This window comes from Mustelus asterias, chromosome 1 (genome assembly GCF_964213995.1).
Source record: "Mustelus asterias chromosome 1, sMusAst1.hap1.1, whole genome shotgun sequence".
Classification (NCBI taxonomy): domain Eukaryota; kingdom Metazoa; phylum Chordata; class Chondrichthyes; order Carcharhiniformes; family Triakidae; genus Mustelus; species Mustelus asterias.
In genome coordinates, this window is record NC_135801.1 from 183,664,404 (window position 1) to 183,682,476 (window position 18,073).

The 18,073-nt window shown below is 46.4% G+C and overlaps 1 protein-coding gene across 2 annotated transcripts in view; it reads right to left on the reverse strand.

The window, feature by feature from the left end:
* The window catches only part of LOC144500720 (histone-lysine N-methyltransferase Smyd1-like), an 87,448-nt gene that overhangs the window by 43,993 nt on the left and 25,382 nt on the right, over positions 1-18,073 (reverse strand). For both annotated transcript variants that reach the window (XM_078224087.1, XM_078224096.1), the window contains exons 2-3: positions 9,213-9,389; positions 3,441-3,654 (exon numbers count right to left, since the gene is read on the reverse strand). In XM_078224087.1, coding sequence (XP_078080213.1) covers positions 3,441-3,654; positions 9,213-9,389 — 391 coding nt within the window. The remainder of the gene's footprint in view (positions 1-3,440; positions 3,655-9,212; positions 9,390-18,073) is intronic.

Genomic DNA, 18,073 nt, shown 5'->3' on the forward strand with positions numbered 1-18,073 from the left:
TGCTGATCATTCCAAACCAGCCGTGCAAAAACATCCCTCCCTTGCCACATTGCCAGCCTGAGTAATTAAAGTTGTTTCCAGTATAATTCTTAGCACAATCAGGATTGTTTATCAAGTGCTGTCCAAGCATGGAATCATATCTAAAGATGGACACTAGGCTCTGCGCTTTGCAAGTATGGGCTGGCTGGGCATGGTCAGTACTCTTCTGCCTGTTGCGAACAGCCAAAGGGAAGTGCTCTTTGTGACGATCCACAAGTCTTTGGGACGTACAACCTATATACCTGGCATGGGGTGGACACTGTACTGCTGCCTCACAGTGCCAGGGACCCTAGTTCGATTCCCGGCTTGGGTCACTGTCTGTGCATAGTCTGCATGTTCTCCCCATGTCTGCGTGGGTTTCCTCCGGGTGCTTCAGTTTCCTCCCACAGTCTCAAAGACGTGCTGGTAAGGTGCATTGGCCATGCTAAATTCTCCCTCAGTGTACCCGAACAGGAGTCGGAGTGTGGCAACTAGGGGATTTTCACAGTAACTTCATTGCAGTGTTGATGTAAGCCTACTTGTGACACTAATAAATAAACTTTAAAAAAAAATTGGCACTGAAATTCATACACTTATTCATACAATTATGTGATAGGAAGAATGTCTTTTTGGCTTGATAACAGTATCCTGTCTGTAATGAATACCACTCGTGTTGTCACTGAATGATGGCAGTTTTTTGATTTGATTTGATTTATCATTGTCACATGTATTAGTATACAGTGAAAAGTATTATTTCTTGCGTACTGCACAGACAAAGCATACCATTCATAGAGAAGGAAAGAAGAGAGTGCAGAATGTAGTGTTACAGCCATAGCTAGGGTGTAGTGAAAGATCAACTTAATGCAAGGTAAGTCCATTCAAAAGTCTGATGGCAGCAGGGAAGAAGCTGTTCTTGAGTCGGTTGGTATGTGATCTCAGAGTTTTGTATCTTTTTCCAGATGGTCATCCGTTGCTCAAATTTAGATTTAAACATTGCACGTGAAGGGGTAAGCCTTGACTCAGGGTAAAATGGGCTATAGTCAAACTGGGTCCCCTTTGAATTCATTGATTGAGAACGAGAGGGCATACATTTAAAGCAATTGGCAAAAGATGCAATAGAGGAAAAACTCTTTAATGCAGCGAGTGGTTTGGATCTGGAACGCTCTGCCTGAGAGTGTGGCGGAGGAAATTCAATCAAGGTACGTAAGAGGGAATTGGATTATTATCTGAAAGGGAAGAATGTAACACAGTGGTTAGCACTGCTGCTTCACAGCACCAGGGACCCGGGTTCAATTCCCGGCTTGGGTCACTGTCTGTGTGGAGTCTGTACATTCTCCCTGTGTCTGTGTGAGTTTCCTCCGGGTGCTCCGGTTTCCTCCCACATTCTGAAAGACGTGCTGGTTAGGTGCATTGGCCCGAACAGGCGCTGGAGTGTGGCAACTAGGGGAATTTCACAGTAACTTCATTGCAGTGTTAATGTAAGCCTTACTTGTGACTAATTAATAAATTCAACTTTACTTTAGCTGGGGAAAAAAGGCTGGGTTGTGGCACCAGACAAATTGCTCCTACGGAGGGCCAGCCCCAACACAATGGGCCAAATGGCCTCTTTCTTTCTGTGATTCATTGGGAATAAGCACTGCATAAAATAAACGTCTCCCCCAGCGGGTGTGGTATTGACTGTGCAGGAAGACAGTGGCAAATTTAACAGGCACGAATGAAGGCGGTAGGAGCACTTTGCTAATTCGCTTTGAATTTTGGGACTGTCACATAAACTTCAATCCTGTTCCAATCAATATTATTTCCTAATTATCTTATAGCACTTTTGTTTATCTGTGTGAGCTCAGAATCTCCTGTCAGGGCACAACTGATGACTTCTGTTTTGTGTCATGAAAGCAAACCAATTTCTCCCACTTTCAAAGAACAAAGAACAAAGAACGGTACAGCACAGGAACAGGCCCTTTGACCCTCCAAGCCTGCGCCGATCATGATGCCTGTCTAAACTAAAACCGTATGCACTTACAGAGCCTGTATCCTTCCATTCCCATCCTATTCATGTATTCGTCTAGTTGCCCCTAAAATGCCACAATCGTACCTGCTCCCACCACCTTCCCGGGCATGGCGTTCCAGACATTCACCACCCTCCCTGTAAAAACCTTGCCTCGCACATCTCCTCTAAATGTTTCCCCACCCACCTTAAACCTATGTCCCCTAGCACTTGACTTTCTACCCTAGGAAAGAGCATCTGACTATCCACTCTGTCCATGCCACTCATAATCTTGTAAACCTCTATCAGGTCACCCCTCAACTTCCGTCATTCCAGTGAGAACAAACCAAGTTTGTCCAACCTATCCTCATAGTTAATGCCTTCCATACCAAGCAACATCCTGGTAAATCTTTTCTGTACCCTCTCCAAAGCATCCACATCCTTCTGTAGTGTGGCGATCAGAATTGAACACTATATTCTAAATGAGGCCTAACTAAGATTCTGTACAGCTGCAGCACGACTTGCGAATTTTTGTGCTCAATGCCCAACCGATGAAGGCAAGTATGCCATATGCTTTCTTGACTACCTTGTCTACCTGCGTTGCCACTTTCAGCGATTGGTGGACATGTACGCCCAGATCTCTCTGTCTATCAATACTCCTAAGGGTTCTACTATTTACTATATATTTCCTACATGCATTGGACCTTCCAAAATGCATTATCTCACACTTTCCTCAGTGGTCTGTGTGGCCACGCAATGTGCAAAGCATTCAGTTAACATTTAGAACCTTGCATGAATATACACTTGAAGTGCTGTACTGTACCCTGCGGAGCTATGGACCAGGAGCTGGTAAATCGAGTAGGCTGCAGTTTTTTCTCGGCCTTGTTTTTTTAGAGAAAAAAAATGGGCGGCACAGCAGCACAGTGGTTAGCACTGCTGCCTCACAGCGCTAGGGACCCGGGTTCAATTCCCAGCTTTGGGTGACCGTCTGTGTGGCATCTACACATTCTCCCCATGTTTGTGCGTGTTGCCTCCGAGTGCTCCGGTTTCCTCCCACAGTCCAAAGATGTGTGGGTTAGGTGAACTAGCCATGGCAAGTGTACGGGGTTTTGGGGATAGGATGGGGGGAGGTGGGCCTGGAAAAGATGCTCTATCAGAGAATCGGTGCAGTCTTGAAGGACCAAATAGTCTCCTTCTGTGGGTTTCTATGATTCTATGGCCTCTTTCTGTGCCCTAAGTGAGAAACAAAATTCAGTGCATTGGTGATAAGAATTTTAAAAAAAACAGTGCCTTTGAATTTCAAATTACCAATCAATATGACATCAAATTACCACGGGCCTAAGAAGAATGATCGGCGAGCATGACCTTCGCCCTTGTAAGTTATTTTTAGGAGGATCTATGCTTAAGAGGATGAGGTCGCTGATTCCACACAACTTACCACTCCAAATATGTGAGATAGGGATTGACTGTCAAAGTGCTGATTGTTCGGGTGCCAGTAACTGCGCAAAACCTCAACATCCGTAGCGAGCTGTGCCTTCTCTTCCTCACTGAGGTCATCCACGTGGTCCTGGAGGTCCATAAGGGAAGAGAGACGGTCTGCAGTGACAATGTCTTCCTCTCTCGCCATCCGCCACAAGATGCGGGAAGCCAGCCTGAGAGAAGCACAAAAGCATAGAGACATTGAGACACGCAAGCTGGTCCATCAAGCATGTGGCAGTATTTTAAAAGAGCTATTGAAATGGTCCCAGTCTCGATCTCCAAAACCCCTCAAAACCTGTCACCTTCCACTATATCCAGTTGCCTTTTGGAAGTTCCTATTGAATTTGCTTCCATCACCCCTTCAGTCAATGCAATTTAAATCTGAATAGGCACATTATACCCCTCAGGACTCAACATTGAGTTCAACAATTTAAACTGTGACCTTTCTCCTCCATCTTCACCCCTTTTTTTTAATATCCCATCCATTTTTGTCCTGATACCAAAACACTCCTTCCCACTCTCCCGCCTCCTCGGACTTGGTCATCCACCCCTTGTTCTTAAGTTTGCTACATTTTTGTTGCAATCTCTTCCAGCTACAGTGTAGTATCTAACAGATTTCCCCTCTCTCTCAGGTCTGATGTAGAGCCAAACGGACTTGAAACATTGACTCTACAGATGCTGTAGATGCTCTCCAGACCTGCTGAGATTTTCCAGCATCCTCTGCTTCAGATTCCAGCATCCGCCAGTATTTTGCTTATTTTTAGCAAATCAGATCGTAACAACTCACTGCATCAAAATAAATCTTCTCATTTCCCATCTGATTCTTTTACCAATTATCTTCAATCTATTTCATCCAATTACCTACACGGGAAACACCTTCACCATCTTTATTCTACACTTCATAACTTTGAACACCCTTCAGTATATCTCTGCTTTGCTTTGAGGAGAGTGGCACACACTTCTCTGGTCCTTTCCTAAGTCCTTCATCCTCAGTGCCAGTCTCTGCTCCCTCTCCAAAGACCTGACATCCCTCCTAGAATATGAGGCCCAGAATTGGGTACAAGAGTTCGTCTAATCAGCTTCCGATGGCCCTAGCAAAGAGTCAACACAAACATGAATGGCAAAGTAACATTGAAACATAGAAACATAGAAACTAGAAGCAGGAGTAGGCTATTCGGCCCTTCGAGCCTGCTCTGCCATTCATAATGATCATGGCTGATCATCAAATTCAATATCCTGATCCCCTTTTCCCCCCCATATCCTTTGATCCCTTTAGCCCCAAGAGATATATCTAATTTCTTCTTGAAATCAGAGAACATTTTGGCCTCAACTACATTCTGTGGTAGTGAATTCCACACATTCACCACCCACTGGGTGAAGAAATTTCTCCTCACCTCAGTTCTAAAAGGTTTGCCCCTTATCCTCAAACTATGACCCCTCGTTCTGGACTCCCCCACCATTGGGAACATTCTTCCTGAATCTACGCCGTCTAACCCTGTTAGAAATTTATAAGTTTCTATGAGATCCCTTCTCATTCTTCTAAACTCCAGTGAATATAATCCTTACCCACTTAGTCTCTCCTCATATGACAGACCTGCCATCCCAGGAATTAGCCTGGTAAACCTTCGCTGTATTCCCTCTATAGCAAGGATATCCTTCCTCAGATAAGGACACCAAAACTGCACACAATACTCCAGGTGTGGCCTCACCAATGCCCTATACAATTGCAGTAAAACATCCCTATCCCTGTGATGCGCAATTGATTCACACGGGAGGCTAGGACGTACCCGGGAATAAAGGCTTTTATTCACAAGATTGGAGCACACTACTTAACAATACTATCCCAGACTAAGGGCTACTAGGAAGTAGCAGTGACCTTTATACTCCTGTAAGAAGGCGGAGCCGAACGGATTGTCCCACATAAACAATAATAACAGGTGGAACACCCAAACCCTAACCCCAACAGTAACAAGAGTAACATATTGTTCAAGTACCCATAGTGGTAACCATCTATGGTTCACCACACCCTGGACGACTGCAGGAGTTTAAATCACAAAAATATCTCCATGTCACCAATGTGCAACCAAGTCAAAAATCACTTTTAGCCCAAAGAAGGAGATATAAGGAGTTAAAAGCAAAAGATGCTGGAATCCGAAACAGAAACAGAAAATGCTGGGAAATCTCAGCAGGTCTGATAGCATCTGGAGCCAACATTTCGAAGGATCATCCAGACTTGAAATATTAGCTCTATTCCCTCTTCACAGATGAAACTTAAAGAATACTGACGGGCCTGGATAGAGTGGACATGGTGAGGATGTTTCCACTAGTGAGAGGCTAGAACTCAAGGGCACACCCTCAGAGTGAAGGGACACTCCTTTAAAAGTAAGATGAGGAGGAATTTCTTCAGCCAGAGAGAGGGTGGTGAATCTGTGGAATTCATTGCCACAGAGTGGAGGCCAGGTCATTGAGTGTCTTTAAGATAGAGATAGATAGGTTGTTGATCAATGAGGGGATCAAGGGGTTATGGGGAGAAGGCAGGAGAATGGGAATGAGAATCGTATCAGCCATGATTGAATGGCAAAGCAAACTCGATGGGCCAAATGGCCTAATTTTGCTCCTATATCTTATGGTCTTATGTGAGGAGTTGTTGTATATTAATATGGGCAGCTCATTAATACAGCAAAGATAGAAGAATGAAAAGGTTGCCATACGGTGGGTTACTTAACCAGTTCCTGAAGGTTTATTAGATAGGTGTTGCTTGCTGACAGTCTGAGAAGTAAGGGGAAAAAACCTCCCAAATATTTCTGATGATGTCATCACATAATCATGTGACGCACCACATAGCTGTGCATTGATTTACAATGCACAACAGGAGGGATGACTAAAGGCTTGGCCAGGAAAAAGAGGTGGAGGGTTGAGAGAGAGAAGGGAGGATATTCCAGTGCTATGTGGGCCTAGATGTGGGGAAAACTTAATAGGGGGATGTGCCTGAGTTCAGGAACTCAGAATTCTTGGACAGTTGTAAAGTGGCAGAAAGTTACAAAGCTCATGAAAGACAAATATACTGCGAATCATAGAATCCCTACGTTGCGGAAGGTGGCCATTCAGCCCATTGAGCCTGCAGTGACAACAATCCCACCCAGGCCCTATTCCCGTAACCCCACATACTTACCCTGCTAATTGACCTGACACTCGGGGCAATTTAGCATGGCGAATCAACCTAATCCGCACATCTTTGGAGTGTGGGAGGAAACCGGAGCACCCAGAGAAACACCACGCAGACATGGAAAGAACATGCAGACTCTGCTCAGTCACCCGAGGCCAGAATTGAACCTGGGTCCCTGGAGCTGTGAGGCAGCAGTGCTTGCCACTGTGCCACTGTGCCACCGTTAGTGCCATGGTTCTGTGCTTTGACGTGATAACAGTCGCATCCCAGCTACACTTGTTGCAGGTGAGGGATACAAACATATGACAAAGAAGCACAAGTGAAGATGTGCTGGTCCATACGGGACGGTGTAACCTCTGAACCCCATCACCCTGATGCTCTCTCATCTCACCCAACCCAACACATTTCCTGGGAGAAATATTAGAGGAAAAGAATCGCTGGATAAATATTTTTCAATTGCTGAGGGGGTATAGCTCAGTGGTAGAGCATTTGACTGCAGATCAAGAGGCCCTCATTTCAAATCCAGTGGGCGTCACAGTGGCACAGTGGTTAGCACTGCTGCCTCACAGCACCAGGGACCCGGGTTCGATTCCTGACTTGGGTCGCTGTCTGTGTGGAGTTTGCACGTTCTCCCTTTGTCTGCATGGGTTTCCTCCGGCTGCTCCGGTTTCCTCACACAGTTCAAAGATGTGCGGGTTAGGTAGATTGGGCATGTTAAATTTCACCTTAATGTCAGGGGGAGTAGTCAGGGTAAATGCCTGGGTGGGATTGTGGTCAGTGCAGACTCAAAGGGCCGGATGGCCTCCTTCTGCACTACAGGAATTCTATGATTCTATAAATTGCTATAAGCTGCTCTAGCCAGCGACACCTTCACATCTAGCCTTCTTTACAATGATGTGAAGCTGTGCAGCTAATTCCCAATCACTGCCTGGTCAGGCAAAGCCAAGCTCTGGGAGGCTCAGGGAAAAGTGCTGCTGTTGATTAATGGCTTAATGTCTAGATCAGTTGGCAGGACTATTGGTGATCCCTTGGCCGCTGGAAGCTGTGGGGATGGGTTAAGATGGTAGGGTGCGGTGAGCGGGGTTATAAGGGATGAGTTGGGGGGGTGTATGCGTCTAACATGTTCCTGCCACCACATCCCCTACCATCTCAACTGACTTTTGGATCCCGCAGAGGACAGTTGCCCACTCCCGTGGCCTGATAATGTCATTCAGAACCATCCGAACAGCGGGTTTTTGGCCAGAGGAATCAGAAGTGCTCCTCCTGGCCTAACGAGGAGACCTTGGGGGTCTCCCTTGCCTTTGGTTTCCCCCCCTTCTCTTCTTCTTGATGGCTCCTTCATCCTGACTGACCACTTATCCCTGCTTCACATCCAGATCCAATGTTTAAGGTAATAGGGGGAAAGTTGAAAGGAGATGTGAGAGGCAGGCTTTTTACACAGGGTGGTAAGTATCTGGAATGTGCTTCCAGAGGACATGGTAGAAGCAGATACAATAGCAATGTTTAAGAGGCATCTTGACAGATACATGAATAGGCAGGGAATAGAGGGATATGGGCTGTGGAGAGGCAAAAGTTCTTTTTAGAAAGGCGTCATGTGTCGGCACAGGCTGGTGGGCCAACGGACCTGTTCCTGTGCTCTACTGTTCTTTGTTCCTGGGCACTGCTGTGCTCTTTGATTACAGCCTGTCTTCGCTTTCCAGAATAATCCGCGTTGTCACGTCAGTACCTTGATCCCTCAGTTGTACTGCTGATCTTGCCTTGATGCATTGCAAACACCACCCCATAATGACATCAAACCTTCCATATAATCGGGCCATAAATCCTCAGTTACACATCAAGGTGAGACATTGTCATACTGAGGTTGGATATTCCCATCTAACTCCCATTTCTGCCTTGTTCCCCCACTCCCACGACCACCTGATATACCTCATCACCAACCCCCACAAGTTCCTTGAAGCTCGGTAAGGTGTTTCAAGTATGTGAACGGTGGCACAGTGGTTAGGATTGGAGGCTCACGGCTCACAGGGACCCAGGTTCGATTCCTGGATTGGGTCACTGTCTGTGCAGAGGCTGCACATTCTCCCAGTGTCTGCGTGGGTTTCCTCCCACAGTCTGAAAGATGTGAAGTCACTGTGAAAATCCCCTAGTCTCCACACTCCAGCACCTGTTCGGGTACACTGAGGGAGAATTTAGATCAATGCACCTAAACAGCATGCCTTTCGGATTGTGGGAGGAAACTGGAGCAGCTGAAGGAAACCCACGCAGACACGAGGAGAACGAGCAGACTGCACAGGCTGTGACCCAAGCTGGGAATCGAACCTGGGCCCTTAGCGCTGTGAAGCAGCATTACTAACCACTGTGCCACCCTGCCACTCTTAAAGGGTGGTCATTCTCCATGGTAAGCCATACTTGCGGACGTCTAAGCTAAGACATTGGCCATATATTTAACACAGGCGATCTCCAATTCTCCCAACCCCATCCATCCAGTTTGCTTTATTCCCCTGTCCATTCACAGAGTGGCTGCAGCTGCTGCAAGGTGGAGGGGAGCACCCAATCATGGCTCACCTGACGGTCTCATTGGTGGGCTTGCCGTAGTTCCTGATGGCGACACATTCATTCTTGTGCTCTGCCCACGCTGCTTTCTGGCAGGTCCGGTCGCAGTAGTGGGCAAACTTGCACTGCCCACAGCGCTGGAGTTTAGCCTGCTTCTTAAAACAGCTGTGGCACACTTGATATATGAGGCTGTAATGGAGAGAAAGAAAGAAAATCTCGAGTTTAGTTTAACTATAGAATCCCTACAGTGCAGAAGGAGGTCATTTAGCCCATTGAATCTGCACCAATTCTCCTAAACAGCATCTTACCCAACCCCTCATCACCCCCACCCTATCCCTGTAACCCTGCACATTTACCATGGCCAATCCATCTAACTGACACATTTTTGGACACTGAGGGGCAATTTAACATGGCCAATCCACTTAACCTGCACATCTTTGTGATGCAAAAGGGCAATTTTGCATGGCCAATTCACCTAACCCACACACCTTTGGACTGTGGGAGGAAACCAGAGCACCCAGAGGAAACCCACGCAGACACAGGGAGAATGTGCAGACTCTGCACAGATAGTGACCCAAGCCGGGAATCGGACCTGGGTCCTGGGTTGACAAGTGAGCTCTGATTGTTAGAGACATTGCCATGGAGACCGCATGATGGTGGCCTTGAAAATTCAGTTATCTAAGTCTCAGGTACAGAGTCATAGACCGGACTTTACCCATCCCGCTCGCCACGGGAATCATAGCGGGTGGGTGGTGGCGGACCATGTAAAGGTCTGTTGACCTCGGGTGGGATTTCCCGGGTTTGGAGTGAGCCTGGCTGGAAAATCCTGCCCATAGAGTCTAACAGCATAGAAAGAGGCCCTTCAGCCCATCATGTCAGCCATCATACACCTATCAATTCTACTCCCAATTTCAAAGGGTTAATGTTCAGTATCTAAATCGACACTCTGCATCATCAGTGATGTAAGATTTTTGATTTGATTTTTGATTTTTTTGATTTGAACAAAAAACAAAGAACAAAGAAAATTACAGCACAGGAACAGGCCATGATGCCGGACTTAGGGCCATTGTGATCTCCTGGACTCGTTTCGATCGCCTCAGGGGGTCGGAGAGGAATTTCCCAGATTTTTTTTCCCCATATTGGCCCTGGGGTTTTTCACTCTGGGTTTTCGCCTCTCCCTGGAGATCACATAGTCTGGAATGGGGGCGTGGGGGTGAGTTAATAGGTTGTAATGAACAAACCATCGTAGCTGTGAGGGACAGCTCGGTGGATAGGATATTGGTATGTAGATAGGCTGGAAAATTGGGCGGGGATCCTGGATTCAGGATTCAATCATGGACCGGGGAGCGGCGCGGGCTTGGAGGGCCGAAGGGCCTGTTCCTGTGCTGTATTGTTCTTTGTTCTTTGTTGTTCTTAACTAAAACCCCCTATCCTTCTGGGGAACATATCCCTCTATTCCCATCCTATTCATGTACTTGTCAAGACGCCCCTTAAAAGTCACTACCGTATCCGCTTCCACTACCTCCCCCGGCAACGTGTTCCAGGCACCCACTACTCTCTGGGTAAAAAATCTGCCTCGTACATCTACTTTAAACCTTGCCCCTCACACCTTAAACCTATGCCCCCTAGTAATTAACTCTTCCACCCTGGGAAAAGCTTCTGACTATCCACTCTGTCCATGCCTCTCATAATCTTGGAGACTTCTATCAGGTCTCCCCTCAACCTCCATCGCTCCAGTGAGAACAAACCAAGTTTCTCCAACCTCTCCTCATAGCTAATGCCCTCCATACCAGGCAACATCCTGGTAAATCTTTTCTGTACACTCTCCAAAGCCTTCACATCCCTCTGGTAGTGTGGCGACCAGAATTGAACACTATCTTCCAAGTGCGGCCTAACTAAAGTTCTATAAAGCTGCAACATGACTTGCCAATTTTTAAACTCAATGCCCCAGCCAATGAAGGCAAGCATGCCGTATGCCTTTTTGACTACCTTCTCCACCTGCATTGCCACTTTCAGTGACCTGTGTACCTGTACACCCAGATCCCTCTGCCTATCAATACTCCTAAGGGTTCTGCCATTTACTATATATTTCCTATCTGCATTAGACCTTCCAAAATGCATTACCTCACATTTGTCCGGATTAAACTCCATCTGCCATCTCTCCGCCCAAGTCTCCAACCGATCTATATTCTGCTGTATCCTCTGATGGTCCTCATCGCTATCCGCAAATCCACCAACCTTTGTGATGTCCGCAAACTTACTAATCAATCCAGTTACATTTTCCTCCAAATCATTTATATATATTACAAACAGCAAAGGTCCCAGCACTGATCCCTGAGGAACACCACTTGTCACAGCCCTCCATTCAGAAACACACCCTTCCACTGCTACCCTCTGTCTTCTTTGACCGAGCCAGTTTTGTATCCACCTTGCCAGCTCAGCTCTGATCCCATGCAGCTTCACCTTCTGCGCCAGTCTGCCATGAGGGACCTTGGCGAGATGTTCGTCTTCATCAATGACATGTTGAAGGCTCCGGAGGATTCAACATGTCATTGATGAAGACGAACATCTCGCCAAGGCCATCCCCGCACCCCCACTTCTTGCCTTCAAACAACCGCACAACCTCAAACCGACCATTGTCCGCAGCAAACTACCCAGCCTTCAGGAGAACAGTGACCAAGACACCACACAACCCTGCCACAGCAACCTCTGCAAGACGTGCCGGATCATCGACACAGATGCCATCATCTCACGTGAGAACACCATCCACCAGGTACACGGTACATACTCTTGCAACTCGGCCAACGTTGTCTACCTGATACGCTGCAAGAAAGGATGTCCCGAGGCATGGTACATTGGGGAAACTATGCAGACGCTGCGACAACGGATGAATGAACACCGCTCGACAATCACCAGGCAAGACTGTTCTCTTCCTGTTGGGGAGCACTTCAGCGGTCACGGGCATTCGGCCTCTGATATTCGGGTAAGCGTTCTCCAAGGCGGCCTTCGCGACACACGACAGCGCAGAGTCGCTGAGCAGAAACTGATAGCCAAGTTCCGCACACACAAGGACGGCCTCAACCGGGATATTGGGTTCATGTCACAATATTTGTAACTCCCACAGTTGCGTGGACCTGCAGAGTTTCACTGGCTGTCTTGTCTGGAGACAATACACATCTTTTTAGCCTGTCTTGATGCTCTCTCCACTCCCATTGTTTTGTTTCTTAAAGACTGGATTAGTTGTAAGTATTCGCATTCCAACCATTATTCATGTAAATTGAGTCTGTGTCTTTATAAATTCTGTTTGTGAACAGAATTCCCACTCACCTGAAGAAGGGGCTTAGAGCCTCGAAAGCTTGTGTGGCTTTTGCTACCAAATAAACCTGTTGGACTTTAACCTGGTGTTGTTAAACTTCTTACTGTGTTTACCCCAGTCCAACGCCGGCATCTCCACAACATGTATTAGTATACAGTGAAATGTATTGTTAGCATAGTATAGGATTGTAAGAAAAGGGAGAACCAGCCGTGGATAACGAAGGAAATAAAGGAGAGTATTAAAATAAAAACAGCTGCGTACAGAGTGGCCAAAAATAGTGGAGAAACAAGTGATTGGGAAAAATTTAAGAAACAACAAAGAGAGACTAAGAAAGCGATAAAGAAAGGAAGGATAGACTATGAAGCTAGGCTAGCAATTAATATAAAAAATGATAGTAAAAGTTTTTATAAATATATAAAAAGGAATAGAGTGGCTAGAGTGAATGTTGGACCCTTGGAGGACGAGAGGGGGGAGTTAATAGTGGGAAATGAGGATATGGCTGAGTCTTTAAATACGTTTTTTGTGTCGGTCTTCACGGTGGAGGACACAAATAGTTTGCCAAATATTAACGATAGAGGGTTGGCAGCAGGAGAAATACTTAATACGATTAATGTTACCAGAGAGGCAGTGCTGGGTAGACTAATGGGACTGAAGGTGGACAAGTCCCCGGGTCCGGATGGAATGCATCCCAGGGTATTGAAAGAAATGTCAGAGGTAATAGTGGATGCGTTAGTGATTATTTATTAAAACTCGTTGCATTCTGGGGTAGTGCCGGTTGATTGGAAAACGGCTAATGTTACGCCGCTGTTTAAAAAAGGAAGGAGACAAAAGGCGGGTAACTATAGGCCGGTCAGCTTAACGTCTGTAGTAGGGAAAATGCTGGAATCCATTATTAAAGAGGAGATAGCAGGGCATCTGGATAGAAATGGTTCGATCAATCAGACGCAGCATGGATTCATGAGGGGAAAGTCGTGCTTGACGAACATGTTGGATTTTTATGAAGATGTGACTAGGGCGGTTGATGGAGGAGAACCGGTGGATGCGGTGTTTTTGGATTTCCAAAAGGCATTTGATAAGGTGCCCCATAAAAGGCTGCTGAAGAAGATTAGGGCACACGGAGTTGGGGGTAGTGTGTTAAAGTGGATTGGGGACTGGCTATCCGACAGGAAGCAAAGAGTCGGAATAAATGGGTGTTTTTCCGGTTGGAGGAAGGTAACTAGTGGCGTGCCGCAGGGATCGGTACTCGGGCCGCAACTGTTTACCATTTATATAGATGATCTGGAGGAGGGGACGGAGTGTAGGGTAACGAAGTTTGCAGACGACACAAAGATAAGTGGAAAAGTGAATCGTGTGGAGGACGGAGAAGATCTGCAGAGAGATTTGGACAGGCTGAGTGAGTGGGCGAGGATATGGCAAATGGAGTATAACGTTGAGAAATGCGAGGTTATACACTTTGGAGGAAATAATAACAAATGGGATTACTATCTCAATGGAAACAAATTAAAACATGCTACCGTGCAAAGGGACCTGGGGGTCCTTGTGCATGAGACGCAAAAGCCCAGTCTGCAGCTACAACAGGTGATCAAGAAGGCAAATGGGATGTTGGCCTATATTGCGAAGGGCATAGACTATAAAAGCAGGGATGTCTTGATGCACCTGTACAGGGCATTGGTGAGGCCGCAGCTGGAATACTGTGTGCAGTATTGGTCCCCTTACATGAGGAAGGATATATTGGCATTGGAGGGAGTGCAGAGAAGGTTCACCAGGTTGATACCGGAGATGAGGGGTTTGGATTATGAGGAGAGGCTGAGGAGATTGGGTTTGTACTCGTTGGAGTTTAGAAGGATGAGGGGGGATCTTATGGAGACTTATAAGATAATGCGGGGGCTGGATAGGGTGGAGGCGGAGAGATTCTTTCCACTTAGTAAGGAAGTTAAAACTAGAGGACACAGCCTCAAAATAAAGGGGGGTCGGTTTAAGACAGAGTTGAGGAGGAACTTCTTCTCCCAGAGGGTGGTGAATCTCTGGAATTCTCTGCCCACTGAGGTGGTGGAGGCTACCTCGCTGAATATGTTTAAAGCGCGGATGGATGGATTCCTGATCGGTAAGGGAATTAAGGGTTATGGGGATCAGGCGGGTAAGTGGTACTGATCCACGTCAGATCAGCCATGATCTTATTGAATGGCGGGGCAGGCTCGAGGGGCTAGATGGCCTACTCCTGCTCCTATTTCTTATGTTCTTATGTTCTTATGTATAGCATTTGCATGCTATACAGGCAAAACATACGTTCATAGAGAAGGAAAGGAGAGAGTGAAGAATGTACTGTTACAGTCATCGCTAGGGTGTAGAGAAAGATCAATTTAGTGCGAGGTAGGTCCGTTCAAAAGCCTGATGGCAGCAGGGAAGAAGCTGCTCTTGAGTCGGTTGGTACGTGACCTCAGACTTTTGTATCTTTTTCCCGACGAAAGAAGGTGGAAGAGAGAATGTCTGAGGTTCGTGGGGGTCCTTAATTATGCTGGTGCTTTGCCGAGGCAGCGGGAAGTGTAGACAGAGTCAATGGATGGGAGGCTGAAAGTCTTAAAGCGCATCAAGGTAGATAAATCTGCGGGACCTGATGAGGTACATCCCAGGACGTTGTGGGAGGCTAGGGAGGAAATTGCGGGTCCCCTAGCCGAGATATTTGAATCATCGATAGTCACGGGTGAGGTGCCTGAAGATTGGAGAGTGGCAAATTTGTGCCTTTGTTTAAAAAGGGCTGCAGAGAAAAGCCTGGGAACTACAGGTCAGTGAGCCTCACATCTGTGGTGGGTAAATTGTTGGAAGGTATTTTGACAGACAGGATCTACAGGCATTTAGAGATGCAAGGACTGATTAGGGACAGTCAGCATGGCTTTGAGAGTGGAAAATCATGTCTCACAAATTTGATTGAGTTTTTAGAAGGGGTAACCAAGAAGGTAGATGAGGGCAGTGCAGTTGATGTTGTCTACATGGACTTTAGCAAGGTCTTTGACAAGGTGCCGCATGGTAGGTTGTTGCATAAGGTTAAATCTCACAGGATCCAGGGTGAGGTATCTAAATGGATACAAAATTGGCTTCTTGACAGAAGCCAGAGGGTGGTTGTAGAGAGTTGTTTTTCAAACTGGAGGCCTGTGACCAGCGGTGTGCCTCAGGGATCAGTGCTGGGTCCACTGTTATTTGTCATTTATATTAATGATTTGGATGATAATATAGAGGGTATGGTTAGTAAGTTTGCAGATGACACCAAGATTGGTGGCATGGTGGACAGTGAGGAAGGTTATCTCCAATTGCAGCGGGATCTTGATCGATTGGGCCAGTGGGCTGACGAATGGCAGATGGAGTTAAATTTAGACAAATGCGAGGTAATGCAATTTTGTAGATTGAACCAGGGCAGGACTTACTCAGTTAATGGTAGGGCATTGGGGAGAGTTACAGAACAAAGAGATCTAGAACAAAGAGATAGCTCCTTGAAGGTGGAGTCACAGGTGGACAGAGTTGTGAAGAAGGCATTCGGCATACTTGGTTTCATCGGTCAGAACATTGAATACAGGAGTTGGGATGTCTTGTTGAATTTGTACAAGACATTGGTAAGGCCACACTTGGAATACTGTGTGCAATTCTGGTCACCCTATTGTAGAAAAGATATCATTAAACTAGAAAGAGTGCAGAAAATATTTACTAGGATGCTGCCGGGCCTTGATGGATTGAGTTATAAGGAGAGGCTGAATAGACTGGGACTTTTTTCTCTGGAATGTCGGAGGCTGAGGGGTGACCTCATAGAGGTCTATAAAATAATGAGGGGCATAGACAAGATAGATAGTCAATATTCTTTTCCCAAAAGTAGAGGAGTCTAAAACTAGAGGGCATAGGTTTAAGGTGAGAGGGGAGAGATACAAAAGTGACCAGAGGGGCAATTTTTTCACACAGAGGGTGGTGAGTGTCTGGAATAAGCTGCCAGAGGTAGTCGTAGAGGCGGGTACAATTTTATCTTTTAAAAAGCATTTAGATAGTTGCATGGGTACGATGGGTATAGAGGGATATGGGCCAAATGCGGGCAATTGGGATTAGTTTAGGGGTTTAAAAAAAAGGATGGCATGGACAAGTTGGGCTGAAGGGCCTGTTTCCATGCTGTAAACCTCTATGACTCTATGGTTTGACTGATGGACTGGGCTTCATTCATGACCCTTGCACATGACAACAGAATATAGTAAGGAGGCTTTTATAAAAGGTAAAGTTTATCAACAGCATTGCCTCCAGCAGTTTCTATCACTCCTGAACAAGGACAACCTCAGCTCAGAGCCATAATGATGATGGACACACCAAGCAAGCCAAAGGAGAGGAAGTAAAGGCAAGAATTCTGCTGTGGCACAAGGGCTAAATAAGCAACTCCTGTTCCTAATGTTACCGAATGCGCCTGTCTTGTAACTGATCAAAGGGTGTGGGATGAGATCACAAATATTGGGGCCAAAATGGCTGCACTGTGATACAATGGGAGTGAGGTTTTTTTTATTCATTCATGGGACATGGGCGTCGCTGGCTGGCCAGCATTTATTGTCCATCCCTAGTTGCCCTTGAGAAAGTGGTGATGAGCTGCCTTCTTGAATCGCTGCAGTCCATGTTCTGTGGGTTGAACTACAAATGCCATTAGGGAGGGAATTCCAGGATTTTGACCCAGCGACTGTGAAGGAACGGCGATATATTTCCAAGTCAGGATGGTGAGTGGCTTGGAGGGGAACTTGCAGGTATGGTGTTCCCATGTATCTGCTACCCTTGTCCTTCTAGGTGGAAGTGGTTGTGGGTTTGGTAGGTGCTGTCTAAGGATCTTTGGTGAATTGCTGCAGTGCATCTTGTAGATAGTACACACTGCTGCTACTGAGCGTCGGTGGTGAAGGGAGTGGATGTTTGTGGATGGGGTGCCAATCAAGCAGGCTGTTTTGTCCTGGATGGTGTCAAGCTTCTTGAGTGTTGTTGGAGCTGCACCCATCCAGGCAAGTGGGGAGTATTCCATCACACTCCTGACTTGTACCTTGTAGATGGTGGATAGGCTCTGGGGAGTCAGGAGGTGAATTACTCGCAACAGTATTCCTAGCCTCAAGTTTACTATTGAAGCATTTGGAAACAAGCCAATGTATATGAAGAACTGGAGCACATTTCTGAGTGAAAGAAAATGCGTACTCTGCAAATATAGCCCATATTTATTAAAAGTTTGTTTCAAAGGACTCAATAATAGGACTCATGAAAGCTCAGTGGAATGGATCTGTGACATACAGAACAAAAACTCTTTGGGCGGAATTTTCCCATCCAACCCGCCATGGGAATCGTAGCGGGCTGGACAGAAAACTCCGTGGAGCATGCAATGATCCACTGACCTCGGGGAGGGAATTTCCGACCTTGGGCCGAGCGTGGCCGGAAAGTCCTACCCTTTATGTTTGTGAACGGATCTTAGCCAAAACGACAGTTTTAGCCAAAAGATTTATCAGGATGTTGCCCGGTATGGAGGACATTAACTTTGAGGAGAGGTTGGAGAAACTTGGTTTGT